The 20,819-nt window shown below is 33.8% G+C and overlaps 1 protein-coding gene across 1 annotated transcript in view; it reads left to right on the top strand.

Annotated features, from left to right (window-relative positions):
- The window catches only part of LOC143228627 (medium-chain acyl-CoA ligase ACSF2, mitochondrial-like), a 71,592-nt gene that overhangs the window by 49,681 nt on the left and 1,092 nt on the right, over positions 1-20,819 (top strand). The window contains exons 10-15 of the mRNA XM_076459855.1: positions 244-335; positions 655-731; positions 6,631-6,738; positions 6,940-7,088; positions 14,894-15,035; positions 15,634-15,744. Of these exons, the coding sequence (XP_076315970.1) occupies positions 244-335; positions 655-731; positions 6,631-6,738; positions 6,940-7,088; positions 14,894-15,035; positions 15,634-15,744 (679 nt within the window). The remainder of the gene's footprint in view (positions 1-243; positions 336-654; positions 732-6,630; positions 6,739-6,939; positions 7,089-14,893; positions 15,036-15,633; positions 15,745-20,819) is intronic.

Below are 20,819 nucleotides of genomic sequence, written 5' to 3'. Positions count from 1 at the left end.
GCTTGTTTCTTGTTAGATGTACCATTATCATGATAACGTCCACTATTCTACCTAACGCTTGTTTCTTGTTAGATGTACCATTATCATGATAACGTCCACTATTCTACCTAACGCTTGTTTCTTGTTAGATGTACCATTATCATGATAACGTCCACTATTCTACCTAACGCTTGTTTCCTGTTAGATGTACCATCATCATGAGAACATCCACTATTCTACCTAACAGTTATCTTTCCTTGTTAGGTGTTCTGTTGTCATGGGAACACCAACTATGTTCGTTGACATGGTAAACCATCCAGTTATTGACCAGACTGATCTATCCAGCCTTAAAACAGGTAAATAAATATTTCAGCTATGTTTGTACAAACACTAGAACAAATGTTTGTCAGTAAATCAACATAGGTACAGTTTACACTTGATAATTAATTAGGTAGTTTAATAAGTTTACATGTTATATAAACAAGAGAAATGTTTATCATTTGGTTTTCTATAGAGATCTCAATATGTTTGATACCCCAGATATATTCATTTCTCTTTATTCCTTCATACAAATACTCTCCCATGAGTGTTTCTCACAACCACTTGTATATGACCACTTAAATATAAAAAAGTTGCATTTGTTTGGTTTGATTTTGTTTTCTTTTCCTTCTCCAGCTGTTACTGGAGGAGCCCCATGTCCCGTGGAGCTGTGGAGACAAATAGAAGAAAAGATGAAAATAACAAACATCATTGTAATATGGTCCAGACTTTATAAAAATAATTTATTACCCGAATAGGTCTTTCAGTTAGCTGTTTTCACGTGTTTATAGAAAGTACATGCGATATATAAAGATATAATACTCTGGAGTTTAGGTGGATCTGTAGGAATGTTAAACACATTATCCAAAATTATTTCTGTGTCAAACAGCTTGTAAGTCCATAATAGTCTATACAAACATTTAAACAAAATTAGTAGCAAATAGCTTGATGGTTAAGGGGTGCTCAACTTGGAATCTGATTCTCGTAGGTTCGAATCACCAAACATGTTCGTCCTATAAGACTGCTGACCAGTTCAGCTACCTAAGTGTTGATTTACCAGAATGAGATGGGACCGAGGGGTCAAAGAGTTGGGAAGGAAATATGTCAATATTTATTTAGTTCCTTCAGGGGCTCTCTTTTATCAGGTCATCCATTAAGTAATGTCCGATTTTAGGTTCAGAAAAAGAAAAAGAATTTTAATGTTATTTAATGGATCTTCCATTATTATTAATTACTTCCTGTCAACGATTCACAAGCTTCTGAATGTCACTTCTATAAAAAATTATTGGGATTTAGAGGAAAAGAATGTAGAGATGGTAGTTTTGACATCTTCATGTGTTACAAGCTGTTTACCATCAGGATAGTTCTGTAAACTTCAGAATGGATGATAATCAGATGGGACAAAGTCTGAAGAATAATGAAGATGTGGAAGTTTTTCCCAGTCTAGATCTTCAGTCTTTACAGATGTGATTCTTGTTGTATGGGGCCATGAAGCGCTCTAACTGTTTACAGTAAAAGTCTGATGTAATCGTTACATTGAGTGACAGCAACTCAAAGTGAATCACACCAACAATATCCCACCAAATGCTTAATAAGACCTTCCTCTGGTGCAGGTCCATTTTGGGCTCTGCTTTAGCCAGTTTACCTGCACTGAAGCATTGTCTGCGGTGCTTAACATTTTTATAATATATCCATTTTTCATCTCCAGTCACTAACATGTCCAAAAATGGTGAGTTATGTTCACCAGAGTGAAGAAAAGTGAAAATGTCCACTCTTTCTCTAAGGTTGGCTTCTGTCAAATCATGTGGGACCCATTTTCCAAGTTTTGACACCTTCCTAAACTGTTGCAGATGATAGTGAACTGTTTAATGGGTTGAATTAAGCTTCTGTACTAGTTCTTCAAGTGTTACAACACAATCTTCATCAAGTGTAGCAAACAACAAGTCATCATTAAACTCAACAGGACGACCTGAACGTGGCGCATCACTTAAGCTGTAGTCACCTGATCTGAATTACTGAAACCACCTTCGACATTTTCTTTCATTAAGAGACCCCAAACCATGGGGTCGTGTAGTTTCTATTGCACTATTACCTTTTTTAAACTCATAAAACATTATATGTCTAATGTGCACCACAGACACATCCATCTTCATAAGGGTTTATTTGATTAATGATCTGAAAAAGTGGAGTTGGGTAAGTTTCTTTTATTTGTCTGAACATTTTTATACACGTCCTACTACATATTTTAGTTATTAAAGACTTCTATAAAGACAGAAATAATGATACACTTTCTGTATTAAATTTTCGGACTGCTTATGAGATGACCTGATATTTTACTTACAAAATCGTGTCTGATCATTTCTATATAAATATGTTTAACAGTGAGACTTCTAACAAACCTAGAATATTATTGTGAAGTATTCTATTGTTTGCCAGGTTATTTTGGATTATTTGGTACAAAATAATAATGAAGATGCTAACTCCAGTCCACGTAACAGTAACGTACAGGCTGCATTCACTTTGACACAAATTGTAGGCCCAAGTTCACAAACTAGCCTTCAACACAAGTTCCTCGCTAATGCTACAATGCTTAATTTACAAATACACTTGTACAGTTCAATAGCTAATCAACAGAGTAACTGATATCTTTCATCACTAACACTGATCTGAATAATGCTCTCATTTCACATTCACTCAGTACTTCACTGATTCTTGTACCTATAACCAACTCCCACTTCTACATACTAACCGAGACTTCTAGATTGTTGTAATGATTTTAATTAACAGACAAAAATCTAAATCAAAATATTAAAACTAAGACACAATATATGCAACCTACCAGTAGAGAATGGTTTATGAAAACAAGTTGATAGTTGATTGAAGTTTGTAAAATGTGTGAAGTAACTATAATTATCAGATCAGTTGTTATTGTAATCAGATCAGTTGTTATTGTTATCAGATCAGTTGTTATTGTTATCAGATCAGTTGTTATTGTAATCAGATCAGTTGTTATTGTTATCAGATCAGTTGTTATTGCAATCAGATCAGTTGTTATTGTTATCAGATCAGTTGTTATTGTTATCAGATCAGTTGTTATTGTAATCAGATCAGTTGTTATTGTTATCAGATCAGTTGTTATTGTTATCAGATCAGTTGTTATTGTAATCAGATCAGTTGTTATTGTTATCAGATCAGTTGTTATTGTAATCAGATCAGTTGTTATTGTTATCAGATCAGTTGTTATTGTTATCAGATCAGTTGTTATTGTAATCAGATCAGTTGTTATTGTTATCAGATCAGTTGTTATTGTTATCAGATCAGTTGTTATTGTTATCAGATCAGTTGTTATTGTAATCAGATCAGTTGTTATTGTTATCAGATCAGTTGTTATTGTAATCAGATCAGTTGTTATTGTTATCAGATCAGTTGTTATTGTAATCAGATCAGTTGTTATTGTTATCAGATCAGTTGTTATTGTTATCAGATCAGTTGTTTTTCACTGTTTTAGTTGTCACAATAAACTGCTTGTGATGTGCTTGACACGGGTATCGATACCCAGTTTTCAGCGTCGTAAGTCCAGAGACCTATTGCTGAGCGACTGAGGCGGCAAAATTTTGCAGCAAAAAGAATTTTAAATCATCTCACTGCTAAACAAAGTTTAACTTCTTTTAAATTTTACACAAAGCTCACTAGAGGGGCTGCACCAGTTGCTCCTAAGTTGGAAGTAATAGGCTAGAGTGAAGGCAGTTAGCTACCCAACACCACCAATGCTTGGGCTATTCTTTTATCAACAGATTGTGAAATTGATTGTCATATTACAACATTCGTTGATAGGGTTTCGTACCTGAGACCTCCAGACTATCAAATCATGCTATAATAATGAATACAGGATTTTGGCCAGTAAAATTTAAACAAAAATTATTTGACGTTAAGCACAAAATTACACTATTGGCTATCTGTACTCTGCCCACCACAGGTATCAAAACCTGGTTTTCAATGTTGATAAGTCCACTTTGTCACTGGAAAACACTGATGACATTATAAGCTTCAAACCTGTTAACACAACAACAACCGTTGAAGATGAAAACTATGTAACCAATAACATTGAATATCTGTAACACAATAGTGACATGAGAGATATAACACTAACTAACACAACACTATAATACCATTTATTACACGATGCTATTTTAAAGAGTTTTAAACCAGTTTACATGAAGCTTTGATTTGTTTAGAATTTTGCACAAAGCTACACGAGGGTTAACTGTGTTATCTATTCCTAGTTTAGCACTGAAAGGCTAAAGGGAAGGTAGCTAGTCATCACCACTCACTGCCATCTCTTTTACCACCTGTTAGTGGATTTGATTATCACCTTACAATGCCCCATGGATGAAAGTGAGAGCATGTTCAGTGGAACAATGATTCGAACTCGTAACAATCCAATTGTGAGTCGATTGCCCTAACTAACAAGCCCAAAATAAAGGGCTATCTGCACCAGCCATTTCTAGCTTTTAATTACTAAGTTAAATGAATGATGGTTAGTGAAGTGAACAGCACCCTCCACCAACTCTTGTATGATCTAATAATACTGTGGAGTTCTGGAATGTTTACAGTAATGGGACACGAACCATAAGTTGTCGGGTTCACAATCCAGATATACAGAAGTAGTGGTCCATGCCTGACTCTAGATAGAAACATGAATCTCACACACAACAACATAATATTATCTGTTAAGCTTAACATTGACTGAAAAGTTTGTTAAATAAAGAAGAAAATATAAACGTTTATTTAAGAAAATAATTCAGATTTATTTTCTTCAGTTAAATCAGCCATGTCTGTTCACAACAACAAAACCTAGAGCTATTTAGAAACTTAAACATTCACGAAGTTCTACAAGCAATAACTCGACAGTAAATATATTCCTGAAATGTTTGGCATGAAACTTGGAGAATGCATAAGTTATATTCAAACAATTTTGGTATCTCACCACGTCATTACAGTTCATGTCGTCACGTCAGGCCATAATCTAACTGACAATCAAGCATCTTTACAATATTTCTGTAGAGTGGTTTTTAGTTCTATCACACCTCAACTACTTTATCTTGTTTGTATAGTGTAGGGGAACATCAGAGTCCCAACGCCCATTTTAACAGTTCAATCATACAAGAATACATAGGCACTTCACCTAACGGCATAATTGATATATCATAACATGGAATAACTTTAATGCTGTTTTTTTACTCAAGCCGCTCGAAGTTGTGACGGTTTTATTTTTCCAGACAGAGATCGTTCTGGGTTATGTTGCTTACTGATAACTTGACAGACAATAATTTATATGCGTATGAAGTGGTTATGTTTTGGGGGGAACACACTGCATTATGTACATGAAGGAGACAGACTAATGTTCTATTAGAATATCTAGTATGTTCACAAAAAATAAAACTAATTTGTTACGTTCATAAATTGTTGTCTGCCTATTTACTATTAGATTTGCATAACGTAATTCCATACACCAGTTCTTTTGGATACGTAGATTATCACCTCTTACAAAGACTGCTTTTTTATCATCATAGTTGGTTAATTGAAGGTCTGTTTTTGGGTGGTCCTAGTTCATCAAGCTGATCCATATTCCTTTGTTTTCCAGTGCTACTGAGTACAAAGAATATTGCTGTCTTGTAAATTCTAAATATCCAGTGTGAACATGACTTTATAATCAATGAGTAAAGAGTTTATGTCCAAAATACCTGTTTCATGCCCCTCTAAAATACGGTTAATTTTTGGAGACACTACACTACCTACGAATGTCAAAAATATACATGTGATCCGTTACATTTCACTTCAACATTTTATTGGCTACAGTTATCACATGACTAGCTAATTTGTATATTAAAAATGGGAAAGTTAAGTTTTCTGGGTTATTTTTTTATTAAATAAAATAAAACAAAGACTTAATAAGACTTCTGAAAGTCTATGTTTGGACAGTTACCAGTTGGATTTATTACTGCCAAGCCATAAGTGGTAGAAACAGTTGACAGAGGTTTAAATACAGCGAGATTATGTGTATGAAGTTGCTTTCTTTGCTTATGTTTAATAAGAGGAAAACAAAAGATGTCGCATCTCTCGGGCTTGCTTAATGGTAGATAAATGTTTAGTAAAAAGCAGATTTGCAAAGAAAACATGGTGATGTCTTCCTTCTTTCAACACTAAATACAGTCAAATATTACAAGCCTAATCACCATCTGCAAAGACTTTATTGGTTTTTGACCACCAATAAATATCTTCAGATCTGTTTTTGTATGGAGGATTAAGTGATTTATATTAAAATGATTTTTAATATACAAATTAGCTAGTCATGTAATAACTGTAGCCAATAAAGAGAAAAACCCATCCTTGATAGATAATGTTTATCCTCATAAGAAATCCCTATGTAATTACATTTTATCCCTATCCCTATAACCTTTAGAAGTTATGTTTTGTGTAACCCTCATAACTTACGTTTTATAAGTATAAGGTATCCTCAGTAATTTCGTTTTACCCCTTTAACAAAAAACATTCTTGAATTATATTTTTCCTCTAACAGTTTTTATTCTGGTTTTATTTTCTATCATGTAGAATGGGTATGGAACAACAGAAAACAGCCCAGCGACTCTGGCAACACGTTCAGGAGAGCGTACTGATAAGAAATACCATACCGTGGGCACTCCCTTTGACCACGTCGAGGTATCTGTTTATCTTAGAGTAAACCTCTTCACTGTTAATAAGTATTATAGAACATAAAATTATTATAAAAAACACCTTTGTCTGTGAGTGACCTATCATAATAACGAGAACACACTAAATATAAATCATACTAGACAAAGGTCACGTGATTTAACTCTCTTCCATTATTTGTTGAATTAATATATCTGACATCATCCACAGGTGAAAATAATCGACAAAAACGGGCATATAGTTCCAGTCAACACAAAAGGTGAACTTTGTACACGAGGTCATGTGACTTTCTTGGGGTATTGGGGTGATGAGCAGAAAACTGCAGAGGTCATGAGTCCAGATCGTTGGTACCGGACTGGGTAAGACTAGTTTTACCAATATCTATCTTTCACTTTATTCTACCCACCTCATGGGGCAGATTCGTTACAGACAGAGGGAACTGTAGAGATAGCTGATGAAAAAAACATCTGTCCGATCACAGTTACGTCGTAAAACAATTGTTTGGAAGGTTAAACTGAGTAAAAAAATATTTACATTTCATTGCAGGATATTACAATACAATATAATGTAACGTACTACACTGCTGTATACACTGTACTACGTACATACTACTTTGTAGTACAGTACATTGTTTTATAATACAATACAGTGTAACATATTGCACTGCTGTATACACTGTACTACATACACACATACACTATATTAAGTTATAATACAGTATAGTATAATGTACTACATACATACAGTACATTGTGTTGTAATAGGTTATAGGTATTACTGTACTACATACATACAGTGCATCGTGATGTAATAGATTATAGGTATTACTGTACTACATACACACATACACTATATTAAGTTATAATACCGTATAGTATAATGTACTACATACATACAGTATGTCGCGTTGTAATAGGTTATAGGTATTACTGTACTACATACACACATACACTATATTATGTTATAATACCGTATAGTATAATGTACTACATACATACAGTATGTCGCGTTGTAATAGGTTATAGGTATTACTGTACCACATACATAACACATACACTATATTATGTTATAATACAGTATAGTATAATGTACACACATACATACAGTATGTCGCATTGTAATAGGTTATAGGTATTACTGTACCACATACATACACATACACTATATTATATGTTATAATACAGTATAGTATAATGTACACACATACATACAGTACATCGTGTTGTAATAGGTTATAGGTATTACTGTACTACATACACACAATACACTATATTATGTTATAATACAGTATAGTATAATGTACCACATACACAACAGTATGTCGCGTTGTAATAGGTTATAGGTATTACTGTACTACATACAACACATACACTATAATATGTTATAATACAGCATAGTATAATGTACTACATACATACAGTATGTCGCGTTGTAATAGGTTATAGGTATTACTGTACTACATACACACATACACTATATTATGTTATAATACAGTATAGTATAATGTACTACATACATACAGTACATCGTGTTGTAATAGGTTATAGGTATTACTGTACTACATACACACATACACTATATTATGTTATAATACAGTATAGTATAATGTACTACATACATACAGTATGTCGCGTTGTAATAGGTTATAGGTATTACTGTACTACATACACACATACACTATATTATGTTATAATACAGTATAGTATAATGTACTACATACATACAGTATGTCGCGTTGTAATAGGTTATAGGTATTACTGCACCACATACACACATACACTATATTATGTTATAATACAGTATAGTATAATGTACCACATACATACAGCATTACATCGTGTTGTAATAGGTTGTAGGTATTACTGTACTACATACACACATACACTATATTATGTTATAATACAGTATAGTATAATGTACTACATACATACAGTACATCATGTTGTAATAGGTTATAGGTATTACTGTACTACATACACACATACACTATATTATGTTTAATACTGTATAGTATAATGTACTACATACATACATTCAGTATATTATGTTATAATACTGTATAGTATAATGTACTACATACACACATTCAGTATATTATGTTATAATACAGTATAGTATAATGTACTACATACATACAGTACATCGTGTTGTAATAGGTTATAGGTATTACTGTACTACATACACACATACACTATATTAAGTTATAATACCGTATAGTATAATGTACTACACACATACAGTGCATCGTGATGTAATAGGTTATAGGTATTACTGTACTACATACACACATACACTATATTATGTTATAATACTGTATAGTATAATGTACTACATACATACAGTACATCGTGTTGTAATAGGTTATAGGTATTACTGTACTACATACATACAGTGCATCGTGTTGTAATAGGTTATAGGCATTACTGTACTACATACACACATACACTATATTATGTTATAATACAGTATAGTATTACTGTACTACATACATACATACACTATATCATGTTATAATACTGTATAGTACAATGTACTACATACATACAGTACATTGTGTTGTAATAGGTTATAGGTATTACTGTACTACATACATACAGTGCATCGTGATGTAATAGATTATAGGTATTATTGTACTACATACACACATACACTATATTTTGTTTAATACAGTATAGTATATTGTACTACATACATACAGTACATTGTGTTGTAATAGGTTATAGGTATTACATAGTGAAAAACAAAATAAAATAATATTTTATCCTCAGTTAATATATTGTAAAAATAAAGGCTTAACTTTACGTCAAAATTACAACAAATATGTTATATGTCTTTTATTAGTGGTGTTCATGCACTATTGTATAACTGTTGTCCATTGTTTAGATTAATATCCGTGGTGGTGGTCCACTGTCTTGTGCTTGGATGTAAAGAGCTTTCTCCACGTTTCGAGTTTTTTTCTCTGTTCATTATTTTGGTATTTTTAGATTTATAATATGGTTGTTTTCTTCATCGTGAAGGTTAGTTGATACGGTAAAAGCATCTCTATTTGGACCTAGTGCTGTAAACCACGTTCTTTGTAAAAGGATTGACAATTAGGAATTTTACTTTCATAAAACTGTCCCCTAGTGGAGCAGGACTTAAGAACACTAAGGTGATATCAAGTTTTTTTACTGATATGTAAGGAAGAAATGCCTTTCTTTCTATTAGTTGTGATGTTTCAGGTTGAGACGAATGAACCGTATAATACACATTGAACTGCTTTGTTTGGATAACGATTATTCCTAGTAATATCCATGGTCACCAGGACAATCCAGTAACATATAGCTCTAAACTTCAGTGTTCTGGTAATCCTAATTTTGACATCTGTTGTGTGGCACGAGGGAAAATTAGGATATTTAATTATTTGGGCCTTCTTCATGTCAACTTGTTCAAACTCGTGAATCAGAACTTCCAGGAATGAAAGAGTGTCATTGGCTTCAAGTTCTATGATGACATACTGTTTGTTCAGAAGAACATGAAATAAAAATAACCTCAAGACGACTGGAACGGGTATCATTGTTTGTTTCTTTTGAATTTCGCACAAAGCTACTCGAGAGCTATCTGTGCTAGCCGTCCCTAATTTAGCAGCATAAGACTAGAGGGAAGGCAGCTAGTCATTACCACCCACCGCCAACTCTTGGGCTACTCTTTTACCGACGAATAGTGGGATTGACTGTAACATTATAACGCCCCCACGGCTGAAAGGGTGATCATATTTGGTGCGACCGGGATTCGAACCCGCGACCCTCGTATTACGAGTCGAACGCCTCAACACGCTTGGTCATGCCGGGCCCGGAACGGGTATTGAAACACAGTTTAACCTGAAAATCACCTAAGAAGATCCAACATTGATCTGTACTTTAATTAAAGTTTTAATACCCATGTCAGCCGTTTTGAGAATACATTTTTAATTCAAGTGGGTTTCTCGACATTGTGAATTAAACGTATCGTCAACATATATACAAGGTTGATAAAAATATGGTGTGAAAATGGTGTGTTCCAAATGCTCCTTGAATAATCTGCTCCTACAGGTTATAGAGGTGGACCTACGTTGTCTAACGTATTGTAAAATCAGCCATTATATTGGACGTAGTAGGTGGACCCAATGGAGTACTGTCTAACGTATTGTAAAATCAGCCATTATATTGGACGTAGTTTATACTGAGACAAATGTCCACCAAATTCATGATGTTCAGGATGCTGATGGACGTTCTTGTTGTAAAATGGTGTCACTTATTGTTTGTGTATTGTTTCCATTGTATCTTTAGCAGGTGTCTTGGTGAAAAGTGAAACTACGTCAAGGCTAGGCATAAAATTATCATTGGATATCACTTGTAGATAACCTTAATAAGCTTACATTCACATGAATATAACTTGTACATTTAGGCCTAAACAGTATTAATGAAGTGCAGGTCTTAGAACTGAATTTATTTTTCTCAATTGCAATTAAAATAATAAAAAGCTAAAATATGTAATAATAATAATGATATAATAATAATCCAAAACATGAATATCCTCAGGCAGTGCTTAGTTCGAGACTTAAGTATGAACTTGATAAAATATTTAGCCTCATTTTCTGATAAAATCAAGATTATGATAAAATAAAAACGTCACATACGAGGTCGGTTCCAGGGGAATCCGCTTGGTGTCGCTAGGTTTGCACAGATCAGCTGATTACGACGCCATTTCCCGATTGCAGGTATTTTCATTTGTGTATTAGCTACGCGGTTTTAAAAGAAGTGCGATTTTTTCGTTTGGCGGATTTCAGAATGAATGACCTGAAGGAGCAACGACTTGCTGTGAAATTTTGTGTTAAACTTGGAAAATATGCGACTGAAACTTTTGGTATGAAACTGAAACTTAACACGGCTTACGGTGATGTTGCTATGAAGCGTACGGCATGTTTCAAGTGGCATGAACGTTTTAAGGATGGTCGACAGTTCATTGAAGATGATGAGCGTCCTGGACGTCCTTCCACGTCAACTGACGACCCACACGTCGACAAAATCAACACCCTGGTGCGAGCAAATCGACGTATGACTGTCAGGGAGCTCGCTGAAGAGTGTGGGATATCAGTTGGATCTTGTTACGAGATTTTGACCGAAAAATTGAAGATGCACCGCGTTGCTGCGAAATTTGTGCCTCAGAACTCGTGAGTTATTGGCCAAACACTCGATCACTGTTCTTTCCCACCCTCCCTACTCACCTGACCTTGCTCCTCGCGATGTTTTCTTGTTCCCCAAACTCAAAAGACCCTTGAAAGGAAGAAGATTTGAGACGATTCCCGAGATTAAGGCAAATGCGACGAAGAAGCTGGAGGACATTACAAAAGAAGCGTACCAGGACTGTTTCAACAAGTGGAAACACCGTTAGGATAAGTGTGTGCGTTGGGGAGGAGAGTACTTTGAAGGGGTTCCAGACCTGTAACTTCTAAATAAAGTACATTTTGTTTTATGACGTCAGTCCGCGTATTTTTTGAACAGCCCTCGTATATTCTAAAAAGTAACGTTGTTATAACAAGGGTCTTAAATTACAAAAACCAAATTCTAAACTAAACATATTCAACTGACTTATATAATACAGTAGTTTAAATGAAAATAAGAAAATCTGTCCAAGATATAAATAACACATAAACACAACAGTTGGCTTTACATATTCCTGAACTTGGAGCGACTGTAGTTCATCCCACCTACATACTCCAACCTCATTAACTGAGAAATGGTAGTGCTGCTGATGTAACATTTGATAACAGTCGTAAGTACATTTTGAACATGAAACACCTATTGATAATAACTATAAGTAACAGTACTTTTGTTGTATAAAACTGTTTTATAATTTCAATTCATTGTACCTCATGACATGTCTTGAATTAACAAACAGAGATATTGATAATAACTATAAGTAACAGTACTTTTGTTGTATAAAACTGTTTTATAATTTCAATTCATTGTACCTCATGACATGTCTTGAATTAACAAACAGAGATATTGATAATAACTATAAGTAACAGCACTTTGTTGTATAAAACTGTGTGTATAATTTCAATTCATTGTACCTCATGACATGTCTTGAATTAACAAACAGAGATATTGCCTCTCATGACATGTCTTGAATTAACACACAGAGATATTGATAATAACTATAAGTAACAGTACCTTGTTGTATAAAACTGTTGTATAATTTTAATTCATTGTACCTCATGACATGTCTTGAATTAACAAACAGAGATATTGCCTCTCATGACATGTCTTGAATTAACAAACAGAGATATTGATAATAACTATAAGTAACAGTACTTTTGTTGTATAAAACTGTTTTATAATTTCAATTCATTGTACCTCATGACATGTCTTGAATTAACAAACAGAGATATTGATAATAACTATAAGTAACAGCACTTTGTTGTATAAAACTGTGTGTATAATTTCAATTCATTGTACCTCATGACATGTCTTGAATTAACAAACAGAGATATTGCCTCTCATGACATGTCTTGAATTAACACACAGAGATATTGATAATAACTATAAGTAACAGTACCTTGTTGTATAAAACTGTTGTATAATTTTAATTCATTGTACCTCATGACATGTCTTGAATTAACAAACAGAGATATTGCCTCTCATGACATGTCTTGAATTAACAAACAGAGATATTGATAATAACTATAAGTAACAGTACTTTTGTTGTATAAAACTGTTTTATAATTTCAATTCATTGTACCTCATGACATGTCTTGAATTAACAAACAGAGATATTGCCTCTCATGACATGTCTTGAATTAACAAACAGATATTGATAATAACTATAAGTAACAGCACTTTGTTGTATAAAACTGTGTGTAATTTCAATTCATTGTACCTCATGACATGTCTTGAATTAACAAACAGAGATATTGATAATAACTATAAGTAACAGTACCTTGTTGTATAAAACTGTTGTATAATTTTAATTCATTGTACCTCATGACATGTCTTGAATTAACAAACAGAGATATTGCCTCTCATGACATGTCTTGAATTAACAAACAGAGATATTGATAATAACTATAAGTAACAGCACTTTGTTGTATAAAACTGTTTTATAATTTCAATTCATTGTACCTCATGACATGTCTTGAATTAACAAACAGAGATATTGTACCTCATGACATGTCTTGAATTAACAAACAGAGATATTGATAATAACTATAAGTAACAGCACCTTGTTGTATAAAACTGTGTGTATAATTTTAATTCATTGTACCTCATGACATGTCTTGAATTAACAAACAGAGATATTGATAATAACTATAAGTAACAGCACCTTGTTGTATAAAACTGTGTGTATAATTTTAATTCATTGTACCTCATGACATGTCTTGAATTAACAAACAGAGATATTGATAATAACTATAAGTAACAGCACCTTGTTGTATAAAACTGTGTGTATAATTTTAATTCATTGTACCTCATGACATGTCTTGAATTAACAAATAGAGATATTGATAATAACTATAAGTAACAGCACCTTGTTGTATAAAACTGTGTGTATAATTTTAATTCATTGTACCTCATGACATGTCTTGAATTAACAAACAGAGATATTGTACCTCATGACATGTCTTGAATTAACAAACAGAGATATTGCCTCTTATGACATGTCTTGAATTAACAAACACAGATATTGATAATAACTATAAGTAACAGTACCTTGTTGTATAAAACTGTGTGTATAATTTTAATTCATTGTACCTCATGACATGTCTTGAATTAACAAACAGAGATATTGATAATAACTATAAGTAACAGCACTTTGTTGTATAAAACTGTGTGTATAATTTCAATTCATTGTACCTCATGACATGTCTTGAATTAACAAACAGAGATATTGATAATAACTATAAGTAACAGTACCTTGTTGTATAAAACTGTTTTATAATTTCAATTCATTGTACCTCATGACATGTCTTGAATTAACAAACAGAGATATTGTACCTCATGACATGTCTTGAATTAACAAACAGAGATATTGCCTCTCATGACATGTCTTGAATTAACAAACAGAGATATTGCCTCTCATGACATGTCTTGAATTAACAAACAGAGATATTGCCTCTCATGACATGTCTTGAATTAACAAACAGAGATATTGCCACGATGGATGAGGATGGTTATGTCAGCATTGTTGGTCGAATTAAAGAGATGATAATTAGGGGAGGTGAAAACATCTACCCTCGGGAAGTGGAAGAGTTCCTCCACACCCATCCATTTGTAGCGGAAGTCCAGGTAACCACGTTTAATTTGATAATTGTCTTATTCAAGTTCCAGTGTTATCATTCGTGTTCTCAGTGTTGGAAACAAGACAATAAAAATAGTGCTGAAAGAACATTTGATGTCCTCACTTGATGCTGAAATAAAACAGTGAACTTTGACCACTAACTTAAAATATTAATCAAATGTTTGACACAACTTGACCACTTAGCCACATCGAAGGAAGTTCTGTATTTTATACTGCATCAGTTAGAGTTATGGTAAAAATGTTGTAAGAAAACTGTGAACTTTAACCACTAACTTAAAATATTAATCAAATGTTTAACACATCTTGACCACTTAGCAACATCGAAGGAAGTTCTGTATTTTATACTGCATCAGTTAGAGTTATGGTAAAAATGCTGTAAGAAAACTGTGAACTTTAACCACTAACTTAAAATATTAATCAAATGTTTGACACAACTTGACCACTTAGCCACATCGAAGGAAGTTCTGTATTTTATACTGTATCGGTTAGAGTTATGGTAACAATCAAGTGGATATAAAGAATCAAAGCTGGAATATTTCTCTCATACATATATAATAATAATAATTTAGAAATCTCTGAACACAGGTAGTTGGAGTTCCAGACCCCCGACTGGGAGAAGAAGTAGGTGCCTGGGTAAAACTGAAAACTGGAAAAACATTAACAGAAAAAGAACTTCGTGAATACTGCAACGGAAAGGTGGGTATCTTGCTTTAAAAGAAACACTAGCAGTGTTAACACTACAACAGTAAGGTGGGTAACTTACTTTAACAGAAACACTAGCATTGTTAACACTACAACAATAAGGTGGGTAACTTACTTTAACAGAAACACTAGCAGTGTTAACACTACAACAGTAAGGTGGGTAACTTACTTTAACAGAAACACTAGCATTGTTAACACTACAACAGTAAGGTGGGTAACTTACTTTAACAGAAACACTAGCAGTGTTAACACTACAACAGTAAGGTGGGTAACTTACTTTAACAGAAACACTAGCATTGTTAACACTACAACAGTAAGGTGGGTAACTTACTTTAACAGAAACACTAGCAGTGTTAACACTACAACAGTAAGGTGGGTAACTTACTTTAACAGAAACACTAGCAGTGTTAACACTACAACAGTAAGGTGGGTAACTTACTTAAACAGAAACACTAGCAGTGTTAACACTACAACAGTAAGGTGGGTAACTTACTTTAACAGAAACACTAGCATTGTTAACACTACAACAGTAAGGTGGGTAACTTACTTAAACAGAAACACTAGCAGTGTTAACACTACAACAGTAAGGTGGGTAACTTACTTTAACAGAAACACTAGCATTGTTAACACTACAACAGTAAGGTGGGTAACTTACTTTAACAGAAACACTAGCATTGTTAACACTACAACAATAAGGTGGGTAACTTACTTTAACAGAAACACTAGCAGTGTTAACACTACAACAGTAAGGTGGGTAACTTACTTTAACAGAAACACTAGCATTGTTAACACTACAACAGTAAGGTAGGTAACTTACTTTAACAGAAACACTAGCATTGTTAACACTACAACAATAAGGTGGGTAACTTACTTTAACAGAAACACTAGCAGTGTTAACACTACAACAGTAAGGTGGGTAACTTACTTTAACAGAAACACTAGCATTGTTAACACTACAACAGTAAGGTGGGTAACTTGCTTTAACAGAAACACTAGCAGTGTTAACACTACAACAGTAAGGTGGGTAACTTACTTTAACAGAAACACTAGCATTGTTAACACTACAACAGTAAGGTGGGTAACTTACTTTAACAGAAACACTAGCATTCTTAACACTACAACAGTATGGTGGGTAACTTACTTTAACAGAAACACTAGCATTGTTAACACTACAACAGTAAGGTGGGTAACTTACTTTAACTGAAACACTAGCATTGTTAACACTACAACAGTAAGGTGGGTAACTTACTTTAACAGAAACACTGGCATTGTTAACACTACAACAATAAGGTGGGTAACTTACTTTAACATAAACACTAGCAGTGTTAACACTACAACAGTAAGGTGGGTAACTTACTTTAACAGAAACACTAGCATTGTTAACACTACAACAGTAAGGTGGGTAACTTACTTTAACAGAAACACTAGCAGTGTTAACACTACAACAGTAAGGTGGGTAACTTACTTTAACAGAAACACTAGCAGTGTTAACACTACAACAGTAAGGTGGGTAACTTACTTTAACAGAAACACTAGCATTGTTAACACTACAACAGTATGGTGGGTTACTTTCTTTAACAGAAACACTAGCATTGTTAACACTACAACAGTAAGGTGGGTAACTTACTTTAACTGAAACACTAGCATTGTTAACACTACAACAGTAAGGTGGGTAACTTACTTTAACAGAAACACTGGCATTGTTAACACTACAACAATAAGGTGGGTAACTTACTTTAACAGAAACACTAGCATTATTAACACTACAACAATAAGGTGGGTAACTTACTTTAACTAAAACACTAGCATTGTTAACACTACAACAATTAGGTGGGTAACTTACTTTAACAGAAACACTAGCATTGTTAACACTACAACAGTATGGTGGGTAACTTTCTTTAACAGAAACACTAACATTGTTAACACTACAACAGTAAGGTGAGTAACTTACTTTAACTGAAACACTAGCATTGTTAACACTACAACAGTAAGGTGGGTAACTTACTTTAAAAGAAACACTAGCATTATTAACACTACAACAATAAGGTGGGTAACTTACTTTAACTAAAACACTAGCATTGTTAACACTACAACAATTAGGTGGGTAACTTACTTTAACAGAAACACTAGCATTGTTAACACTACAACAGTATGGTGGGTAACTTTCTTTAACAGAAACACTAACATTGTTAACACTACAACAGTAAGGTGAGTAACTTACTTTAACTGAAACACTAGCATTGTTAACACTACAACAGTATGGTGGGTAACTTACTTTAACAGAAACACTAGCATTGTTAACACTACAACAATAAGGTGGGTAACTTACACAAATAAATAGACTATGGTTAATGTTGATGGATAGTCTGCTTGGTTGTTGTGTGAATACCATTTTAACATACCTCATGACCCTAAGGTTCAACATACCTCATGACCCTGAGGTTCAACATACCTCATGACCCTAAAGTTCAACATACCTCATGACCCTATGGTTCAACATACCTCATGACCCTATGGTTCGACATACCTGATGACCCTGAGGTTCAACATACCTCATGACTCTAAGGTTCAACATACCTCATAACCCTAAGTTTCAACATACCTCATGACCCTAAGGTGTTTTCCCTACCTAACCAAGTTGACTGATATAAAACAGACGTTTGATTTTTGTTAGAATTACTTGAAAACACTCAAGTTGGTGACAAATAATCAAAAACTTTTATAATAATAAAACATTAACTGGAAAGCCATATCTGTATCTTAACCTTTGGTTGCACCAAACTACCCATGAATAACTGACTGTCACAGGAGTCTTTTAATAAAATACGTAAAACAACTAACAAGAAATACATTCACTACTGCAATAAACCCTTTACGTTAAGATCTTATGTGAATATAACAACACATTATCTTATGTGTAAGATCTTATGTGAATATAACAACACATTATCTTATGTGTAAGATCTTATGTGAATATGACAACACATTACTTTATGTGTATTTTATAATAGAATAAAGACAGTAATTTTAACACAGTTTAATTTTTTCAACCGATTATTTAAACCAAGAGTTGCAGTAGAGGAAGATATGAACCTGGATGAGTAAAACATTCATCTGTTGGTTTAATGTAACACAGTTACAGTAACAGTTGGAGATAGATAGCTGTATATCTTCAATACGTGATAAAGAATCCCATGTTTCTATCATGACAACAACTTATTAAATCACATTAATACTGCTCAAAATATCTCTATAAAGGGAAGAGCCAATAGCTATTATAGTTGTGGACACAAGGTACAGTGAAAGTACATATTTACCTTTCACCAGTTACAGAACAAAGAGTCCTCTATCACTGTTGTGGACACAAGGTACAGTGAAAGTACATATTTACCTTTCACCAGTTACAGAACAAAGAGTCCTGTATCACTGTTGTGGACACAAGGTACAGTGAAAGTACATATTTACCTTTCACCAGTTACAGAACAAAGACTCCTGTATCACTGTTGTGGACACAAGGTACAGTGAAAGTACATATTTACCTTTCACCAGTTACAGAACAAAGAGTCCTGTATCACTGTTGTGGACACAAGGTACAGTGAAAGTACATATTTACCTTTCACCAGTTACAGAACAAAGAGTCCTGTATCACTGTTGTGGACACAAGGTACAGTGAAAGTACATCTTTACCTTTCACCAGTTACAGAACAAAGAGTCCTGTATCACTGTTGTGGACACAAGGTACAGTGAAAGTACATATTTACCTTTCACCAGTTACAGAACAAAGAGTCCTGTATTACTGTTGTGGACACAAGGTACAGTGAAAGTACATATTTACCTTTCACCAGTTACAGAACAAAGAGTCCTGTATCACTGTTGTGGACACAAGACACAATGGATGTGTATCTTTACCTTTCACTAGTTACAGAACAAAGATCATCTCGTTAGAAAAGTTAAAACAAATAACTTTGACTCGCCAAGATAAAAAGATGAAAACCAACGTAGCAGTCCAAATTCTTAGTGCCTTAGTTAGCAATGTCCATTTAGAAGTTTTCTCAACAGGCTGTTTGCAGAAAGTTCACATATTGCTTAATAAACTGTTCAAGATACTAAATTGTGAAAGTTATTGTGTGAAAAGTGACAAGTGTGCTTTGATTGAAAACCAGCCTTACATCTGAACATGTTGCAATGAAGAAAAAAATAGTACCTCATGATGACACAGATCACGTCTGTTTTGTACCTTTAGTAAATAATGACAACATCTCCACCCATGTATAGTTCCTCATGATGACACAGATCACGTCTGTTTTGTACCTTTAGTAAATAATGACAACAATATCTCCAACTTTGTATAGTTCCTCATGATGACACAGATCACGTCTGTTTTGTACCTTTAGTAAATAATGACAACAATATCTCCACCCTGTTTTGTATAGTCCCTCATGATGACACAGATCACGTCTGTTTTGTACCTTTAGTAAATAATGACAACAATATCTCCACCCTTGTATAGTCCCTCATGATGACACAGATCACGTCTGTTTTGTACCTTTAGTAAATAATGACAACAACATCTCCACCTTTGTATAGTCTCTCATGATGACACAGATCACGTCTGTTTTGTACCGTTAGTAAATAATGACAACAATATCTCCACCCTTGTATAGTACCTCATGATGACACAGATCAGGTCTGTTTTGTACCTATAGTAAATAATGACAACAACATCTCCACCCTTGTATAGTTCCTCATGATGACACAGATCACGTCTGTTTTGTACCTTTAGTAAATAATGACATATCCACTTTTGTGTAGTCCCTTCTCGTGTTTTTATCATCTCCCAATTCCCTAATTTTTGCCACTCCTTATGGTCAATTCAGCTATGGCTAAACTATCTGTAATATCTGTAAAATTTGCCGTCAGGTTGTGTGGCTGTAATTCAACACTCGGAATCGGTCATAACATGATTGCTATGATGCTGTGTATCAGACTACGACTTAAGTATATCTGTTGTTGGAGAGTAACTGATACTGTACATGATGATTTACTCTAACTATTGACTATTTGATCGC

Source organism: Tachypleus tridentatus, chromosome 10, assembly GCF_004210375.1.
Source record: "Tachypleus tridentatus isolate NWPU-2018 chromosome 10, ASM421037v1, whole genome shotgun sequence".
Classification (NCBI taxonomy): domain Eukaryota; kingdom Metazoa; phylum Arthropoda; class Merostomata; order Xiphosura; family Limulidae; genus Tachypleus; species Tachypleus tridentatus.
The sequence above is the reverse complement of the archived record's forward strand: the minus strand, read 5'-3'. Positions and strand labels throughout refer to the sequence as shown.